The following is a 16,919-nucleotide window of genomic DNA, read 5'->3' as shown; positions in this document are numbered from 1 at the left end:
GATTCAGTTCCCTCAACCTATTTTCATAACCCAAGCCTTTTAGACCTGAGATCAGTCGTGTTGCTCTTTGCTCGACTCTCTCCACAATTACGTTTTTATAATGCATGGAACCAAAATTAAATGCAGTGTTCTGAGTGCAGTCTCAGAATGATCCAGGAGGTGGAGTGCTATATCAAGGAAACCCCTGTTTCTGCTGGTAGAAATCCACTTGACTGTTGAAAACAAATCTAACCTGAAATATCCACACCTTGCTGAACTGGCCAAAAAATACCTGTTTATGCCAGGTACATCTGTTCACTCTGAACAGGTCTTTTCAACAGCTGGAAACATTGTAAATAAAAAGTGTGCCACCTTGGGTCCCATTCCAGTAGTTTTTGCTGTCAGCAGCAATACAATAACCACAAAAGCACAACTTGCTTCCGGTTTGAATGACAAATTGTAGAAATCAAACAACTGGCTGCAAACTGATTACTTTCAACAACTTTATTTCAGCATATCATAACAACAACACAGGCACAGGAGACATGAGGCTTTGAATAAACTTTGTGAACATACTATGAACAAGTTACTGAACAAACAGCATGATCAGCATTAACACATGTAGGCTACTAGATATTTTTAATAACTAAAAATTTTTCTTTTCCCTTTCGCTAATAATTTTTAGCACCTAACGGTAACTTAAAAGTATACAAATACATCTTTTACATGTTTCACAAACAGTTCACAAACCATGTTCGCTTTTGTGTATGAGGTACCTGAACTGATGAACAGCTCCATGTAAGTAGAAGATTTTTTTTGTTAGTACTGAGTTATTATTTAGGCTATTGGAAATACCCAGGATGCAACTGGTCCACCGCCAGGGTTTTAAAGCCCAAAGGCTACCAGACCATATATATGGATTTCTGAGCAAGCCACATTACTCATGGAATATTGAGGAAAACGTTTGTATCCATTAGCAACAAAAACTATTGATGCATAAAATCATTTAAAAACTTTCCTTTTTTTAACACAGCCATTTTCTAATAGCAATAGCGGCAAAATTTGCTTGGAGAGAAATCTGGACATTCCGCTCCTAGACGTGACGCGATGCAACACCCTAGTGTGTGAGGGTACATAGAAATCCATTATATCTAAAAGTGACGCTAGGGGAAGCGACGCGACGAGCTGGTGTGTCCAGGCCTTTAGGGCAGTGGTGCGCAAACTTTTCATAGGGCGCCTCCTTAGCATACATTTTGAAAACGTTAGAATTTAACTTTATATTTTAACAGCTGTTTATTCTCTGGATTTAATGTAAATCACGTTTTGTTTTCTAGATTTAACCACAAAAGGTTCAGATTTAGCAACATACATAAATGTTAACAAACACGTTCTTAAAAGTTTTGAAATTTGTACTTTCAGATAAAATTTATAAATGTTGAAAACACGTATCACAAATTGTCAAGGCAAGGTAAGACAACACAATACATGCAAATAATGGGGCTCAAATTTGGTAGCTAGTGCATGTCATAGCATCTTAATTACCTTACAAGAGAGCCAGAATGCACAAGAAGTTGCCTTCGGGCAGTGCCGCAGGACTCTCTCATATTTAATCTCAATACTCTTTTACCCTTGATCCCCACCCCATTTTTAATGCATGTTAAATAGCTCTGTATTTATTTATGGATTGTTTTCTTTGTTTGGTCACTAGAGGGTGTAATGTGTCTAGAAAATATGAATGTATTTATTTACTTTCTTAATTATTCTGATTCTTTGGTTCTACCTGGTTTTATTATATACAGTATTTCACTCATTGTTTTGAAAACATAGAACTCAAGATAAGACATGATTTCAAACACAACAGCTTTGGAGTTTATTCCACAAAGTTTGAGCTTCTCTTTTTGAAATATTCTTGATATAGGCAACAATATGTTCTGTATACTGTCTGTCCATTATCCTTCAAAAACTACAAACATGTGAAAAATGCAGAATGTTTTGTGCCTTGTGCATTTTTATGACATTCAACATGGTAGTCACTATTGCAGGAACCGACTCTTGAGCATAAAATGAAGAACAAATATCCCACCCAGTTTGTATGCACTTTTACCCCATTAAGTGCCATTGTCCTCATTTAAGGACAGGCTACTTTGCACTTTTTTGGAGCATTTTTAACTGGCATCTACCTGTTAATTTAATTTTCTCTTTAACTATATTGTTATGATAACTTACTCTAATTTTATTAAGTGCAAAACTGAAGTCTAAATGTAACTGTTCATTCTGCAAATATAGCCCTTCAGATGCTTTTATGATGCCTCAATATAAAATATAAACCTGAAGTGTAAAAATGATACATGTCTTGGTATTTTCCTGCCCACAGTGATGATAAAACTCAATGTTCTATGTGTTGAGCTTCATAGCTGGCGTGAAATTTCACCGGTCTGATTACGGGCACATCTAACTCCTTTGGCGCTTAATGTGTTAATCAGCTGCTCTTCAAACTCTACTCAACACACTGTTATAGAAAGGGTGGGCTGTCACGAAATGAGATTTATGAAGCGGCAGAACAGCAGCACCGGCCCTAAAAGGGTCCACAAATAAAACCGATTTCAAATTGGTCTTATTTGGGCGCAAAGAAAAAGTAAGAAAGCAGCAGAAAGGAAAGAGCATTATGGCAGCAGTCATATAGGGGCCTGGAAAATGCACAGTATTTTTGTATTTTTATTTTAAAAGCAATTCACAAATGACAATAAAAAAAAAAATAATAATAATTCATGAAACTGACATTTTATTTAAAAAAAAAAACACACACACACATTTTCTATTTACATTATATTCTACTGATGTAAATTGGATAACATGTGTTATCTTTGCTACTTTATCAAGAACATCACCCAGAAACCAAGGCTGAAACATTTTAATATTTAGCCTAGCTGTTGAGTCAACTCTTTAAAAATGTACATTGTAACTCGACTCGCTACTGAAACAATCTTTAAAAATGTAATAAACGTCTGCTGGAAACAAGATGTTTAAAATGGTCTGTGTTAGCTGCAAAAAAAGAAACAAGCAGACAAAATAGTTTTTTTTTTTTTTTTAAAACAACCTTGAATGACAAATTCAGCAACATTTACCATAGTTATGAATGTGACAGTAAAAATAGTGTTTTACAACACAGGTGCTACGCAATGACATGGTTGTATCACGTGTCCACACAAAGGTGATTTGTAGTAGTTGAAAACTGCCTTGAATCAAAAGCTTTAAACCTACCATATGTTGAATGCATGTACTATATGAGCTCTTCCAAAAAAAAAAAAAAACTGGTGCAAACTTAGCAATGCTTTGTCGACCCATACTGTATATATAGCCTACTGTATAGACATCTTGAACCTGGAGTATGCTTTCTCAATCCCTATGGAAATTGCAAATAACTGAATAACCCAGCTTATGACAAAAATACTGGTAATAGTTTATGCTGCCCATTCTTCTATTTTAATTATAAAAAATGAATAGATATTATAATATTTTCTCTGGGGGTGCAAACTGTGCTGCTGATAAAAAGACCCAGTAACTGGTTTAAATCTTGAATGCCATACACCTTATGCAATTTTAAAAAGTGTGGATTCTTGAAGAGAAAATGTGTTTGTTTTTTAGGGGGGGTTTGCCCTCAAAGTTCACAGAATTTATAAAACATATTCCTTTTGTTTTATTCTTTCGCTACTATAACTGTCATTATTCAGTATCTTCATAAAGTCAGGATGACCGCTACGGCATTCAAACAAAATTCTGAAAAACCTTCCACCAGAATGCAGGCACACAAATATTAGGCACTTGTTCCACCAAGATCTGAATGGTGGAGACCTGTATTGGCAAGCTTGGCACCAATAGGTTATAAACATTTTCCCTCTTTTTTTTTCATGTAGTTGGCTGGTCTTGCTGTTTCATCTTCTTCTTTCCCCGACAGGACTTGCAGACGCAGCAGATAATGCACGGCGATGCCAACAGTAAGAGTGGTGAGGTCACCAGTGCAAGTATACCCACACCAACCAGGATACCCACAACCTGGCCACAAAGAAAACACAACTGTTTAGCACCTTACACATTTTAGAAACTTCCATGCAATGTCAATTTCAATAGCTCTGCCAGACCAAGGTTTCCATGGAAGCAGACTTATAATTGAACAAAATAAATGCAGGAGCTAGACAAGACACCCCACTGATCCACACATCTTTGGAGTTAAGTACCTGTTAAACACATGGTTAATCTCAAGTCTGAAATGTTTCACCTTTGCTGTGTAAGTCTCATCACTGTAACAGATTTCAATTATTTCGATGTTTGCAATATAAATTGGCTTGAGTAAATAGCAAACCTATTTTAGATAATTGTTGAATATTGCTCAGTTATACTATGCCCTAGTTTTGACATTGACTTTCTTACCTGAGTCCGATTCCACATCACAGAAGCCCGAGAGTGTCCCAGTTTATTTCTGCATGGCCCTTTGTCATAATGTCTCAAGAATATGTCGTTCTGAATGAGAAAGACAAGTGTGATTAATAGATACCAAAGTGTAATAAATACCGTATTTTCAGTTCTAAAATCTGTATTAAAAGCAGCTAAATCCAACCAAAACATGCGGTACTGCTCAAAGCATGGTGTGTTTTGAAAAAAACTGTAGTGAGCTTGCTTAGAATTATTTGTAGAGTAAACATCAGTGCACACCTACATTTGCAGGATCATTAGACTTAATTAACATCCTCAAAAGAAAATAAATAAGTACTGGACCTAAATAAAATAGCTGCAAGTTACATGAAAACACATTCAAGTGATACTTTATATCACAGTACTTTATACTGTACCTTTTTCACACACAAAAAGCTTTTGAGTTTGGGTAACCGAACTGTGCTATCCAATCAAATTGTTCACAAGAAGACACTTATACCATAAAAGACAACTTATAGAAGAGCTTTGATTGGCACTTTAATACTACAAAATGGAACACATGAGAACAAGCCTGACAATGGATGGGTAAGATCTTCATTTTCTGCTTTTTTGCAGGTTCTTGCTGATTTGTACTTCATTTTTTTGTTGCATCTTGTAAAAAGGAATTCCCGTTGCAGCAATCAAACTGTAAAACAACCCAACTAGGAAAGATCCTACATAGATTTTATGTTTGCTCTTTTACTAATCAAAATATGTATCATGACACATGTTGAATTTGTTTTTACTGTACAGCCAGAAAAAAATAAATTACCTTTAGCCATATCATGAATTTTCAAAAATGTTGTGAAGCATCTGCTAATTTAATGAACAAATTAAATTATTATTATTTATTTATTGGCAGACACCCTTATCCAGGGCAACTTACAATTGTTACAAGATATCATATTATTTTTCTATACAATTACCCATTTATACAGTTGGGTTTTTACTGGAGCAATCTAGGTAAAGCACCTTGCTCAAGGGTACAGCAGCAGCGTCCCCCACCTGGGATTGAACCCACAACCCTCCAGTCAAGATTCCAGACCCCTAACCACTACTCCACACTGCTGTTCCATGCTAAATGCGTCACTCTTATCTCTTAGAGGGCTTCTATCTGTAGGATAATGAAAGCCCTATTCCGAACCGGAGATAATACGGGATGTTATCAGTAAAAAAAAAAAATTTAAAAAATGAATAGGAGGCTGTGTGGTCTGGTGGTTAAAGGCAAGGGCTTGTAACCAGAAGGTCCCCAGTTCAAATCCTAGCTCACTCAGTCACTTAAGCAAGTCACTTAACCTCCTTGTGCTCTGTTTCTCAGGTGAGACATTGTTGTAAGTGACTCTGCAGTTGATGCATAGTTCACACACCCTAGTCTCTGTAAGTCGCCTTGGATAAAGGTGTCTGCTAAATAAACAAATAATAATACTCTGCATTTTAATATGTGTAAAACACAAGCTTACATTTAGATTTTGAAGACAGTACCAGCAGAATGTGTGTTTGCAGTTCTTGCACATCATTTGAGCGCAGCCTTCATTTCGTTCAATATAGATACTGCACACAGGGCACTGCTTGATTGGAGCTTCTGTGTCATTGCTGACAGAAACACTGGGTTGGAGAAAGATAAGTGACATCAAATAACTGAGGAAGTATTGTAATTAAAATCAATACCCACCTTGGTGTAACCTGGGGTCTTCTGCAAAGGCTGCAAGGGATCGTGTCAGAACTAAGATGCAAATTGTGTTCAAATGGCTGAAAAATGCAGTTTAACCTAAAAAAAAGCTGTTGTAAAATGGTTTTAATAGTAAAATAAATGATACAGTGGTCAAAATCAGTGCTGCATTTTATTCACAAGAGGACCATAATTTCTGTGTACAGAGTGAGGTGTCCTAATTATTAGGCAAATTGGTACCTGGCTCCCACCATTCCAGCCATTAGAGAATGGGGGAAACTGGGATTGATTGATTCGCCAATAAAGGTCCCGAAGATCAGAGAGATTATTTCTCTGCTGGGAATTTTGACTGATATACCTGCCAAACTGCAAAATATAAAACTAATTACGTGATGGGGGAAATCTTACCCTGCAACAGTTAGGTTGCTTACAGTTTATAGTGCCTTACGCATTGGCAATACCTTGACTTGATCAAAACATAAAAAATAAATCTTATTACAAATGTACTTTCAAATATTTCCTTATTAAAGGAAACAACATCTTGAAATAAGAAACTTTTCTTGAACAAGACATTTAATTGATTCTACCTTTTTACTAGGGGACCCACTTACCCATTATCAAAAGAATCTGGTAGATTGAGAGATTGGCTTTCTGAACAAGAATGTCCCGGATGCCAGTCTGCCTTACAGACAGAACAAAACACAGTTTCGCAAGTGGGACACTTGACTTGCACTAGATGTCCAACACCATTTGATTCAACGTTGCACACAGCCTGGCATTCTGCAACAGGACACCAGGTTTTATATGGATTCAGATGCACTTCTAGAAAAAAATTAAAATAAAGACATTGAATTAGTCTGGAGAAGCATCTCCTGTGTTGCTGTGAAGTAGCTGGTATTTATTGGCACCACTGATAATTTTCTCCTAAGATGGCTCAATGCCTAGACCCAGAAGGGCTATTTCAGCACTGCCTGCATACTTAAAAAGAAGCAGTACCCTATTTATAAGAAAACCCCTGAGAGTTACAAAAATAGACCACAGATGACTAAGATACAGATATTTCTGTGACTCTCCTTGAACAGTGGTCTACAGAAATGAGAATTAAATGACAATGAATTGAACATTCCTGTTATACCAAACATAGATCTTTTACAATGCTTTTAATCTGATGGAGAGATTGTTCCTGTTCAACTCAGATTACAATACAATACACATTCACAAATAGTAAAATCTAAAAGCAAGCCAAAACCGCATGCTGTAAGCAACAAGTGTTATTCAAGCTCTAGAGTTACATGTAACAACGCCAAGCAATGATAACCTTGCTAAATGACTGTCAGGTCACCGGATGTTTGCTGTATTATTGCAATATCAGGCAAATTACCCTTTCAGTCAAACATATCCATATTAGATGTGTGTGTAACATGGGTTGGAAAATTACATTTGTTTTTATATCTAACTGACATACCCATTGTGTTCAGGTTTGAAGTACTGGTTTAGTTTATGTTTTATGTTTAGTTGCAGTAACATATTTAGTAAATTATATTGAGTGACAATGTGAATATAATTGTGGTAATATTTTAAAATGTTGATATATTAATGGTACTACACATTTTACCACATCCGTACTGTACTATTATAGTACATTCTTAGTCTCTTATACTGTATACAACCCTGGGCCTCAAACTTTTTTAGTAAGCCCTAGGCCTTAAATGCAGGCATCAGATATGGAGGGGTTTACGGTTGATTGTTCATGTGAGACTATACATTTAAACAGAGCTTTTTCATAAGAGTGTAAGTTCACAGGGTTACAGTATGTATATTCACATAAAACCTTTTGTTGAACATGACACAACAACATTGGAGACCACTTTTAATACAAGCCAACATCAAGTGGAATTCAGGTATGAGGTTTGCAATCATTCTGAGTAGTTCCTATTGCCATTACAAAAATACAGTGATGTTATGTTTTGTTTTGTTTTTTGTAAAATATGCTATCAACTGAGTTCTGGAGCTGCCTGAAATTGTTGTTAATAAAACATATTGATAGAGTTTCTATGTCATACTTAAATCAATGCTATGGCACATTATTGAAGTCAATGGAAACTTCCCAGCAGAACCAAAAAATAATTGTGACTGTATATGAGTCATCTGTTTTTCCACTGGTGAAACCTGTTACCATGCACCAACCTACGTTTCTATTATATCTATTTTGTTCAATAACATAGTTACAAAATCAACACACACACACACAAGTCATTTTGAAAAATGCGTTAGGCAGATAAAGCGTATAACTGTATATACTGTACAAAAGGGCATTCCGTTTTCATTTCCAATGAAAACTGAGACTGTACTGGACTAAATAAGTGACCAAAATACCTTAAAAACACAATGCTATTAGCTTTGCAATTCCTGTGGAGTTATCAAACACTCCTCAGTATCAAGAATTTGCCTTTCTATTTACTGTATAACAGCTGTTTCGATTGGTTTTTCAAAATGTTATCCGTTTTCTTGTTGATTTTACTTCATTCAGACCCTTTGCTCCCCAGATATTTTGGTATCCTCAAATAGATGAATACACGCAAAAGATTTTAATGTACTACCCATCCAACAAGTACAGAGGGAAATAAGTTGCTCACTGTTATCCTCAAATTAAAAAAGGCCTGAATTACAATGCATGGCAGCCCCATGATTTTGATTTAATATAGACCTGGGTTCATTTTTTGGTTAATTTCAGTCAAATGGGATTATAAAATTCAAGAGCTGGCTCTATTTTTAATTATTGTTTATTGAAAAATGTGTGCATACCTCTCTCAAATTTTAATCGCTGATACAACTGAAACTGATCTGAAGGGACAAAACCAGCAATCTGAAACAAAAGGAACAAGAGAAAAATGTAAGTATTGCATGCTGAATCTTGATTAAATGAGACAACCTCTACTACCACTTGCTTTGTGCCATAATAAATGACAACGTTTCATGGCAATGGAAAAGTAAAGATCAGCCTAACAAATAATTGCCGTGTTTATCTTTCCCATTAGGCACGGACAGCGTCCAAAACAAAGAGCTTTTGCAATGTTCCAGATAATACACAGCACTTTACTCATTCAATACAGGGCTTAAACGTTTAAAACAGAAACCTTTTTTTCATTGTTAGACTTGTTCATGTCCCATTGTCTTATGGAGTTAAGCAATTAATGAAAACTTAAATTATAGTTTGAAGCAACAGGCTTAATAACCCACTAACTACAGTTCAACAAAAAATTAGATAATTAGTACTCTATGGGCCTCATTTACGAAAGGGCACTAAACATTATGCTGCACCATAATTGCAATTAGTGTGTACGCTAATGATTTCCATATTTAATATTGCAATTTTATTAATTATCGCGTGCGATACTTGGCATATTATGGCACTGTGACAGAGACTGAATGATTCTTGGTGTTAGATATATTACTGTGTAAAGGAAACAATATTTGTGTAAAGGGAACAGAGTACCCTGGACTGGATGGCACAACAGTTCATTCCAAAGGTTAGGCGGAAATCGGCCATCTAGAAAGGGGGCGGAGCTACGATACACAAAACCAATGACCCGGACGGGAAACAGCGTGCATCCGTGGATTGGAGGAGCAGATGCGCTCGTTGACCAAGGGGTCGTGGGTGACGGTATAAAAAGGGGACGTAGTGATGTGATCTGTTCCTTTGTGAATGGTTAATGTGAGAACCAAAAGGAACTTGTGGGAAAATAAATCATGGGTGTTTTATTTGTTTGTCTTGTCTAACAATACTGTTTGTTATTGTCTAGACAGCTAACACGATTCAGAGCTGTCAAGGAAGGACAGCACTAAACCCAGATCAAACATCACTGCACGTTGTTTTCACAAGAACTGTATTCACCACGAGCACTAGAGCACTGTGGACTGGTGTTTGTGTTTGTGTTACGTGTGGGTAAAATATAGCGGAACTATATTATTATTTTGGGTTCCACCCGTGGATTACAAATAAAAGCAATACATGCTGCTGTATTGCTTTTGCATCATTGTTTATTATTGTTTACTGTCTTTTGGTCACCAGACCACTTGGGTTTGCAAAATAAACCTCCATTGCACCTGGATTATCGTTGTCTGTCTTGTTATTGATCACCTGCACCTGCACACTGTTTACCACTTTGCCACAGGCACACACTAAATTTAGTGATACACACTATGGTAATCAGAATGAATATGTGATTTGTATTGTATGCATACTGATGTATTTAAATGAGCATTCAGATCAGAATAATGAGATGAGCTGTATTCACAGGGAATTTATTAGAAGGCGTTAATTTTAGTGCACACATTAAAGTGATCATTTATTAGTGCGTATGGAAATCAGGTTTTAACCACTGATAGCCGTGCTATTTAAACCTCTTTTTCTGAGCTGAAAACTTGTGATGTGCAGTTTGATTCTATTTACTGACTCGATTTGTTTGATTCATTCAGTTTAGTGACTGTCTGGAAACTTGGCACTTCTTTTCTGGCACACTTGATAACAATGCTCTTTATGTGTTCAAATTCTGCAACTTTTCCACATAATGCCTGTCGATGAGGAATGCCGTGTAAGAAAATTGGTACTTCTGCATTTCTTTCTTTAATTTTTTCCAGCACTCTGCTAGCCAGTCTACTCTTTTGCCCAGTCATATATGGTGCACCATCTGATGTAATCCCAGTTAGTTTCTTCCAAGGTTACTCTGCACTTTCCATGGCTTCTTGAAGTTTGCTAACAATAAAACTGGCATCCACAGCACTTTCATTTTTTCTTCTCATTTTCAGAAAAACCTTTCGTTGAGACGACATAGCTTCTTTAATTTCCAGTAAACTCAGAATACGTTGCTTTGTGCAGCGTGTCATAGTGCTATCAAAGTTATTCAGTGAAAAAAGAATCATCAGGCAAACAATTTTGGAATCTTCTGTGTTCTGCCTCCACCTTTCGCTCCTGTGACATCTCCAAATACTTTTTGGCTACTGATTTTTAATTTTACACAAAATAAAATAAATAGTTTAAACAAGCCTTCGCTTCGCTATCCTAATCAAAATGATGTGTGCTGTGCTGTTACATGTGTGTTTGAGGAAACGGATCCTGTGTGCTATTTGATTGGCTATTTTTCCTACCTGTGTAAGCTGTGATTGGCTTAATAGGAATGTCACTCATACAATGCAGACTGCATATGTTGAACATACGTGTTATATTAAAGAGGCGGGTTGTTTAAAGAAGAATTCCACAATGATACAGTACATCAAAGCAGTTATAAAAACTAATGAGACCTTTAATTTACAAAACAAAAAAAAGCCCTGATAAAGCTCACAGTGAATTATATTAAATTTACCACACAGAGGACAGGTTTACAGGACATGAAAGTGGGCTTCTACCCTGGTTGCTGGCTTCCCCAATGTGATGGGTGCTGTTGATTGTACTCACATAGCATTGTCACCCCGATCCATGAGCCTGCTCTGCAGGGTGACAATGCCGACAAGGAAGAGAACTGAGGCTATCTCTCATCAATCAATATTTGTTGAGAAGCAGAACAAAAAGAAAAATATGCCATTGTACAACATGACTTTTATTGTATAGGCATTAAAGGAGAAAGGGAAAAGGCTTTATTTATTTATTTATTTATGTATTTATTTATTTTTTACATCAGACAAGGAATACATGTTAAAATGAAAAGGTAAGCAGTGCAGTTTCACTTTACATTGCCTCTGCCTGTCCCCTGCTGAGTGCTGTGTCTGTTGAGCGTTAATTTTCGGTCAATGTAAGCCACCTCCACCTTTCATAATAAGCTACTGACCAAAAGATACGCCTGGACTGCTGGGGATTTTTAAATGAAGGTGGTCACATGTAGTCTCGGACAATATTGTGCGCATTAAATTATTGTTCGCACTACATTTAGTGTGCGTGCTATAGCATGTAAATGAGTCAAATAGTGTGCACAAAAATGAATGCGTTTTTTTTTAGTAAATGGGGCAGTAAACTTAGATGTATCGCACATGTTAGGGTCACTACTTTACATGCACACTAACGCTAAATTTAGTGTCCTTTAGTAAATGAGGCCCTAGGTGTTTGCACGCAAGCCATTTGGATGATATTTACACAACAAAATATATTACCCTAGCCAGATTATTTTGTATTTGTGTGTGTATTGTTAACTCATCTTAATTTATATTTTAAAAATTGTGGTTCAGCTGTGGAGCTGTATTTGGGTTATGTGGTTTATCATTAAGTATTTCAGAGAGAGAGAGGGAGAGGGGACATACTGTACAGGTTAAAAGTATTTGAGAACAACAAACAAAAAATGATCAGAATCTTGTATCCTTGGCTACCTTCATTGCTGTATAGACACTGGTATTTCTGGTATTCCCACGGAATTCAGAAAGTCAAAACAAACTGATCAAGTCTATGAGAAAGGAATGTACATATACAAATGTCTTCAGTATATGGGGCTTGGATAATCACCTTTTCATATCACATTTCTGAATACAGAGATTACAAAATGCAGCACAGTTTAATGGTAGCAGTCTTATGTGTTGGCAACTGGGGTTTATGAAACTGTGAACAATATGAATGGGGAGAGGGGGGTTACTATAGATGTTCAGCTCTTATCAGCTACGTCAGCTAACCTGCACAGAGAAGACATTCTAGCAACATTTCAATAATTGTTTGCCTAATCACTAGGGAGACTGTTGATGCTTTTTTCTCCAGATGATACTGCAAAAGGCATGTTGCTTCATAGTAGTGCCTCAGATCTGCTGAAACATGTCCTGATCTTTTTTTTATGACTCATACTCCTAAAGACCTTCACTAGCGATTTAGTTGTGATACTTGTAAGTGACACACCCACCATTTTGTAAAACAGAAAACCAGTGTAAAGACTGTGTGTGTCTTCCTTTTTAGTTACTATAAACACAAGTGAAAAAAAAACAGGAACAGAGAATACCTCAGAATCGATGAAAGTCCCATTCTTTAGACAGGCCATGTCAGGGCAGGCGATGGGCGTACCACATCCTTCTCTGATCGCAAGTTGCATATACTGCTTTAGGCACTGCAAATGGAAAACAACAGCAATGACACAAAATTAGCCAGTAAAAAAGTATTTGCATTTCTACGTGTCCAAATATAAAGAATCTGAAAGCAGATTGTTTAAAACTTTTTTTGTCAAAACCACTCAATATCAGTCCTACGCCCAGAATACAGGCTTTTCAAGAGGGACACAGTCCTAATGATATCACTATTATTATCACAATGTGGTTAATATCAATCACATTTATCAGTCATATAAACATTCACTTTTGGAAATAAGACTAGAAAGTGTATATATAAGTAAATTGCTGTACAGTATTGAAATGCTCAGACACATTCATTAAGTATCTAGCACACACAATTTTGTAATATGTATGTGTACAGTTTCCATGTTTTTATTATTACACTGTGTTTTATATGTACATTGATTTTCTTTTTAATGGGCACCAGTGTAATCAATAGAATATCTATTACAATGTATATTTCCACAGCAAAACAAACATATTTGGTATATCAACACTTAATTCTTATTTTTCCAGAATTTTGTTACACTCCTGATAAAGTCAAGATTACTGACACCATTATTGTACATGCCCTTTGAAATGGTATTAAAAGGGTTGAGCTGCATTTTGTTTCCAGATCTGTAACTTCTACTTCTACTTTATTCAATGAATTTGCTAACTAAAACTCTATTGGCTGGGGCACGTAGTAACTAGGCAAAAATCAATGAGAGAAGCGTTTCAGCTAATGCCTTCTGTGTTATGAATTCAGAAAAAAAAGCTTTCAGAAGTAAGGCACTTATCACATTATATTTTAATAATCACTGAACTAAATAAAATCAGAAATCAATAAAACAAAAAGCAAAATGTGGAATATGACAAAGTAAAGAATATTGAATGCATTTTTACAAAATGGATGGAGTTTTGGGATTAGTGCTTGCAAATGCTGGCAAGTGGCAACAGCATAAACAGTCCTCTGTGCGCAGACCCTGGGTTTTGCTGTTAGTGCTGTGCATGGCTTGCCAATTTAAACACTGCACAAACACCCTTTATATTCACATATCGTGCAGCCTCCCCTCTTAAGCAAGGAGTGAAAAATGGAAAAGAAAAAAACAATACAGGCCAGTAAGTACCTTTTTACACATGATAGGCACCCTGGCAATCAGTCTCCTCTGTATTTAACAACACCTAAATCACTGATGCTGGTTTAATAACTTGTACTCTAAAAACAGTATTACAGAAGACTGTTTCCAAGATGTACAAGGCAACTCATTTGAATATAAAACTGACTGGGAATAATGACTGGTAACATACATCCTTTTTCATGGCTGTCAATTCAAGCTAAAGTATTTTAAAAACAAGTGTCATGACAATTGCAGAAGTGGTTCTCCAGACACATATGTAAGTGTGACATACAGATGGATGGATGTACAGACAGCTGCACCCCCATATATCCTCAGAATATGATATTCTGAATAATGTGAACTTAATTAGTGGTAATACCAAGTTTCATGACAATTGGATACATGGTTATCCAGATACTGTATATGTAAATATCCCTGTCCTACTTATAAAATACATGTTGAATCTATGTACATGTTTAAATGTATTTTATCTTTTGTTCATGTCTGATTTTTGGTTGTTTCCCTTTACAAAAATCAACATACAGTATATACAATGCAAGTGGGTTTTGGTAGAAGTAAGATGTACAATTTGTATTCTGCCAGAACCACATAAGCATTTCAATGGTTCGCATGTGGTGGTTTATTTCGCTGGTATTATTTAGTATATCAAAATCATATAGTATCTACTGTATCCTAACTGCCTCCATCTAAAACAAGGAATAAAAAAAGAGAGTGAGGACCAACAAAATAACCCTGTTCAAGTAACAACTATAAGAGAGATCTGTTTCCTACAGTAATTGGTACCATTTGGAATGATTCACTTTGAGGTGGTGCCCCATACAATTAAAAAATTGTGGTTTCTGCAGGTTGTAGCAGGAGCATTCTTATTTAGTTCTCAGGAGGTGACAGGGCGGCAACAAGGCCTCGGGACAGGAAGAATAATATGGGCCTGCAACTGAAACGTCATACATAGTTTACAGCAATAGCATATCCTCCATAGCAGGCACTATCATTAGCACACTGTTGGATCCATTAAAACACTCTTTGCATCACCTCAGAACACTACTATGATTGTGTGGTCAGTTGTATGTCTGTATGGTAAACCCAACGTGGTCCACTACCCCAACATGGTCCACTACAATAACGTGGTCCACTACTCCAACATGGTCCACTACTAATGTCCTCTAACCAGGGTTATGTTGTTTAAGTACATACAAACAAATTGATACAAATTATTTATCTCTAGATTAATTGCACCCTTGAATCTTAAATTGTGCTTCTAATGTTTATATAAAAATTCTAAATTGTTCTCTGATGAATGAAATCTCATATGAACATATACAAAACCCAGCGTTGCTAGGTGATAAACAAATAAGAGCATGTGTCATGAATCCTATAAGTATATATTTCTATTCTCTGCCACATCTTGTCAATCCTTACTCAAGATTGCTCAAGATTAGTACCATTGTAAACCATTTTGAGTGCATCATGTATTACATTTAGTATAATCCAGCATCTTGAACCTCCATTTGTACAGAAGACACATGTCACTCTGTTATTATATTCCATTATAGGACATTTAAAAAAAAAATATGAAGCATGACACACATTAGGGTATTTTCATAAGGACGGACATTTAATGTAGAAATTTGACCGTGCAAGCAATAAAAATCACAATTTGTTCACTGATCACCATTAATGTGGTTGATTATGAATTATGAAAGAAAACAGACAGAAGAAATTACAATATAGTCTAAAACTGAGCATTGTTGTGGGACCCTGCAGCTTTAACAAAAATGTTTTACTTACTAAAGCAATTATTAAAATAAAGCATAGGTCCTAGTCTACAGAAATACATGACATTAATTATGATGGTATTTAACAGACAAAAGCAAACAGACCTTTTTTTTCAAAGAGCCAATTAAACTTCTGAGACTGCATGTAATTATACTTATTTCATAGCTGAAAAGCAAAGACCTGAATTTGATAAACATCAAATGCTAATTAAGCTATCTTGTTTTATCAGTTCAGTTAAATCTGACCAGCAATAACCAAATAATGTACATATACATGTATCTACAGTGTTCCATACTGGATCAGCATCTTTAATATGTAGAACATTTTACTTTAATGGCTGTAATGGACTAATTTGTTATGCAAATGGCTCCCATTCGTTAAAAGCTGCATCTCCCTGTTGCAAGTCTGTTTTAGTCAAAATGGGCAAGACAGCAGATCAGACTTTTTTTGCCAATCCTAGGATAGACATTCCCCAAATTTAGGAAACAACACAGTCTTCTACACAATAACTATATATTAAAATATTAACATTCCTTCTCATCCTCTATATGCACAAATACTATACTTAATGCAAATCGCCAAAAAAATAAATAATGTACTAGTACAACTGCCTCTCAAGAACTGTATTCAGTATTAAAAAAATTGAAACAATGGTGGCAGTCCTCTTATTTTTCCTCTCTTAAACATGTGAGCGTGGAGTCGGAGCTCCAAACTTTGTTACAGCCAAACAGAGTATACTTATTGTTCAATACACCTACTGTAAACGTGTAATTGCTGAGGAACAATAAAGGAATAATGCACGACAGGGTGTGTGTTGTGCTGGGATA

The 16,919-nt window shown here is 36.0% G+C and overlaps 1 protein-coding gene across 1 annotated transcript in view; it reads right to left on the bottom strand.

Moving 5' to 3' along the window:
* Positions 1 to 468: 468 nt before the first annotated feature.
* The window catches only part of LOC117399577 (E3 ubiquitin-protein ligase RNF144B-like), a 34,374-nt gene continuing 17,923 nt past the window's right edge, over positions 469 to 16,919 (bottom strand). The window contains exons 3-8 of the mRNA XM_033998854.3: positions 13,090 to 13,194; positions 8,924 to 8,984; positions 6,730 to 6,940; positions 5,910 to 6,054; positions 4,408 to 4,497; positions 469 to 4,032 (exon numbers count right to left, since the gene is read on the bottom strand). Coding sequence (XP_033854745.1) covers positions 3,886 to 4,032; positions 4,408 to 4,497; positions 5,910 to 6,054; positions 6,730 to 6,940; positions 8,924 to 8,984; positions 13,090 to 13,194 — 759 coding nt within the window. The 3' untranslated portion in view covers positions 469 to 3,885. The remainder of the gene's footprint in view (positions 4,033 to 4,407; positions 4,498 to 5,909; positions 6,055 to 6,729; positions 6,941 to 8,923; positions 8,985 to 13,089; positions 13,195 to 16,919) is intronic.

Source organism: Acipenser ruthenus, chromosome 4, assembly GCF_902713425.1.
Source record: "Acipenser ruthenus chromosome 4, fAciRut3.2 maternal haplotype, whole genome shotgun sequence".
Lineage (NCBI taxonomy): Eukaryota > Metazoa > Chordata > Actinopteri > Acipenseriformes > Acipenseridae > Acipenser > Acipenser ruthenus.
This window is presented reverse-complemented; position numbering and strand designations above follow the sequence as displayed.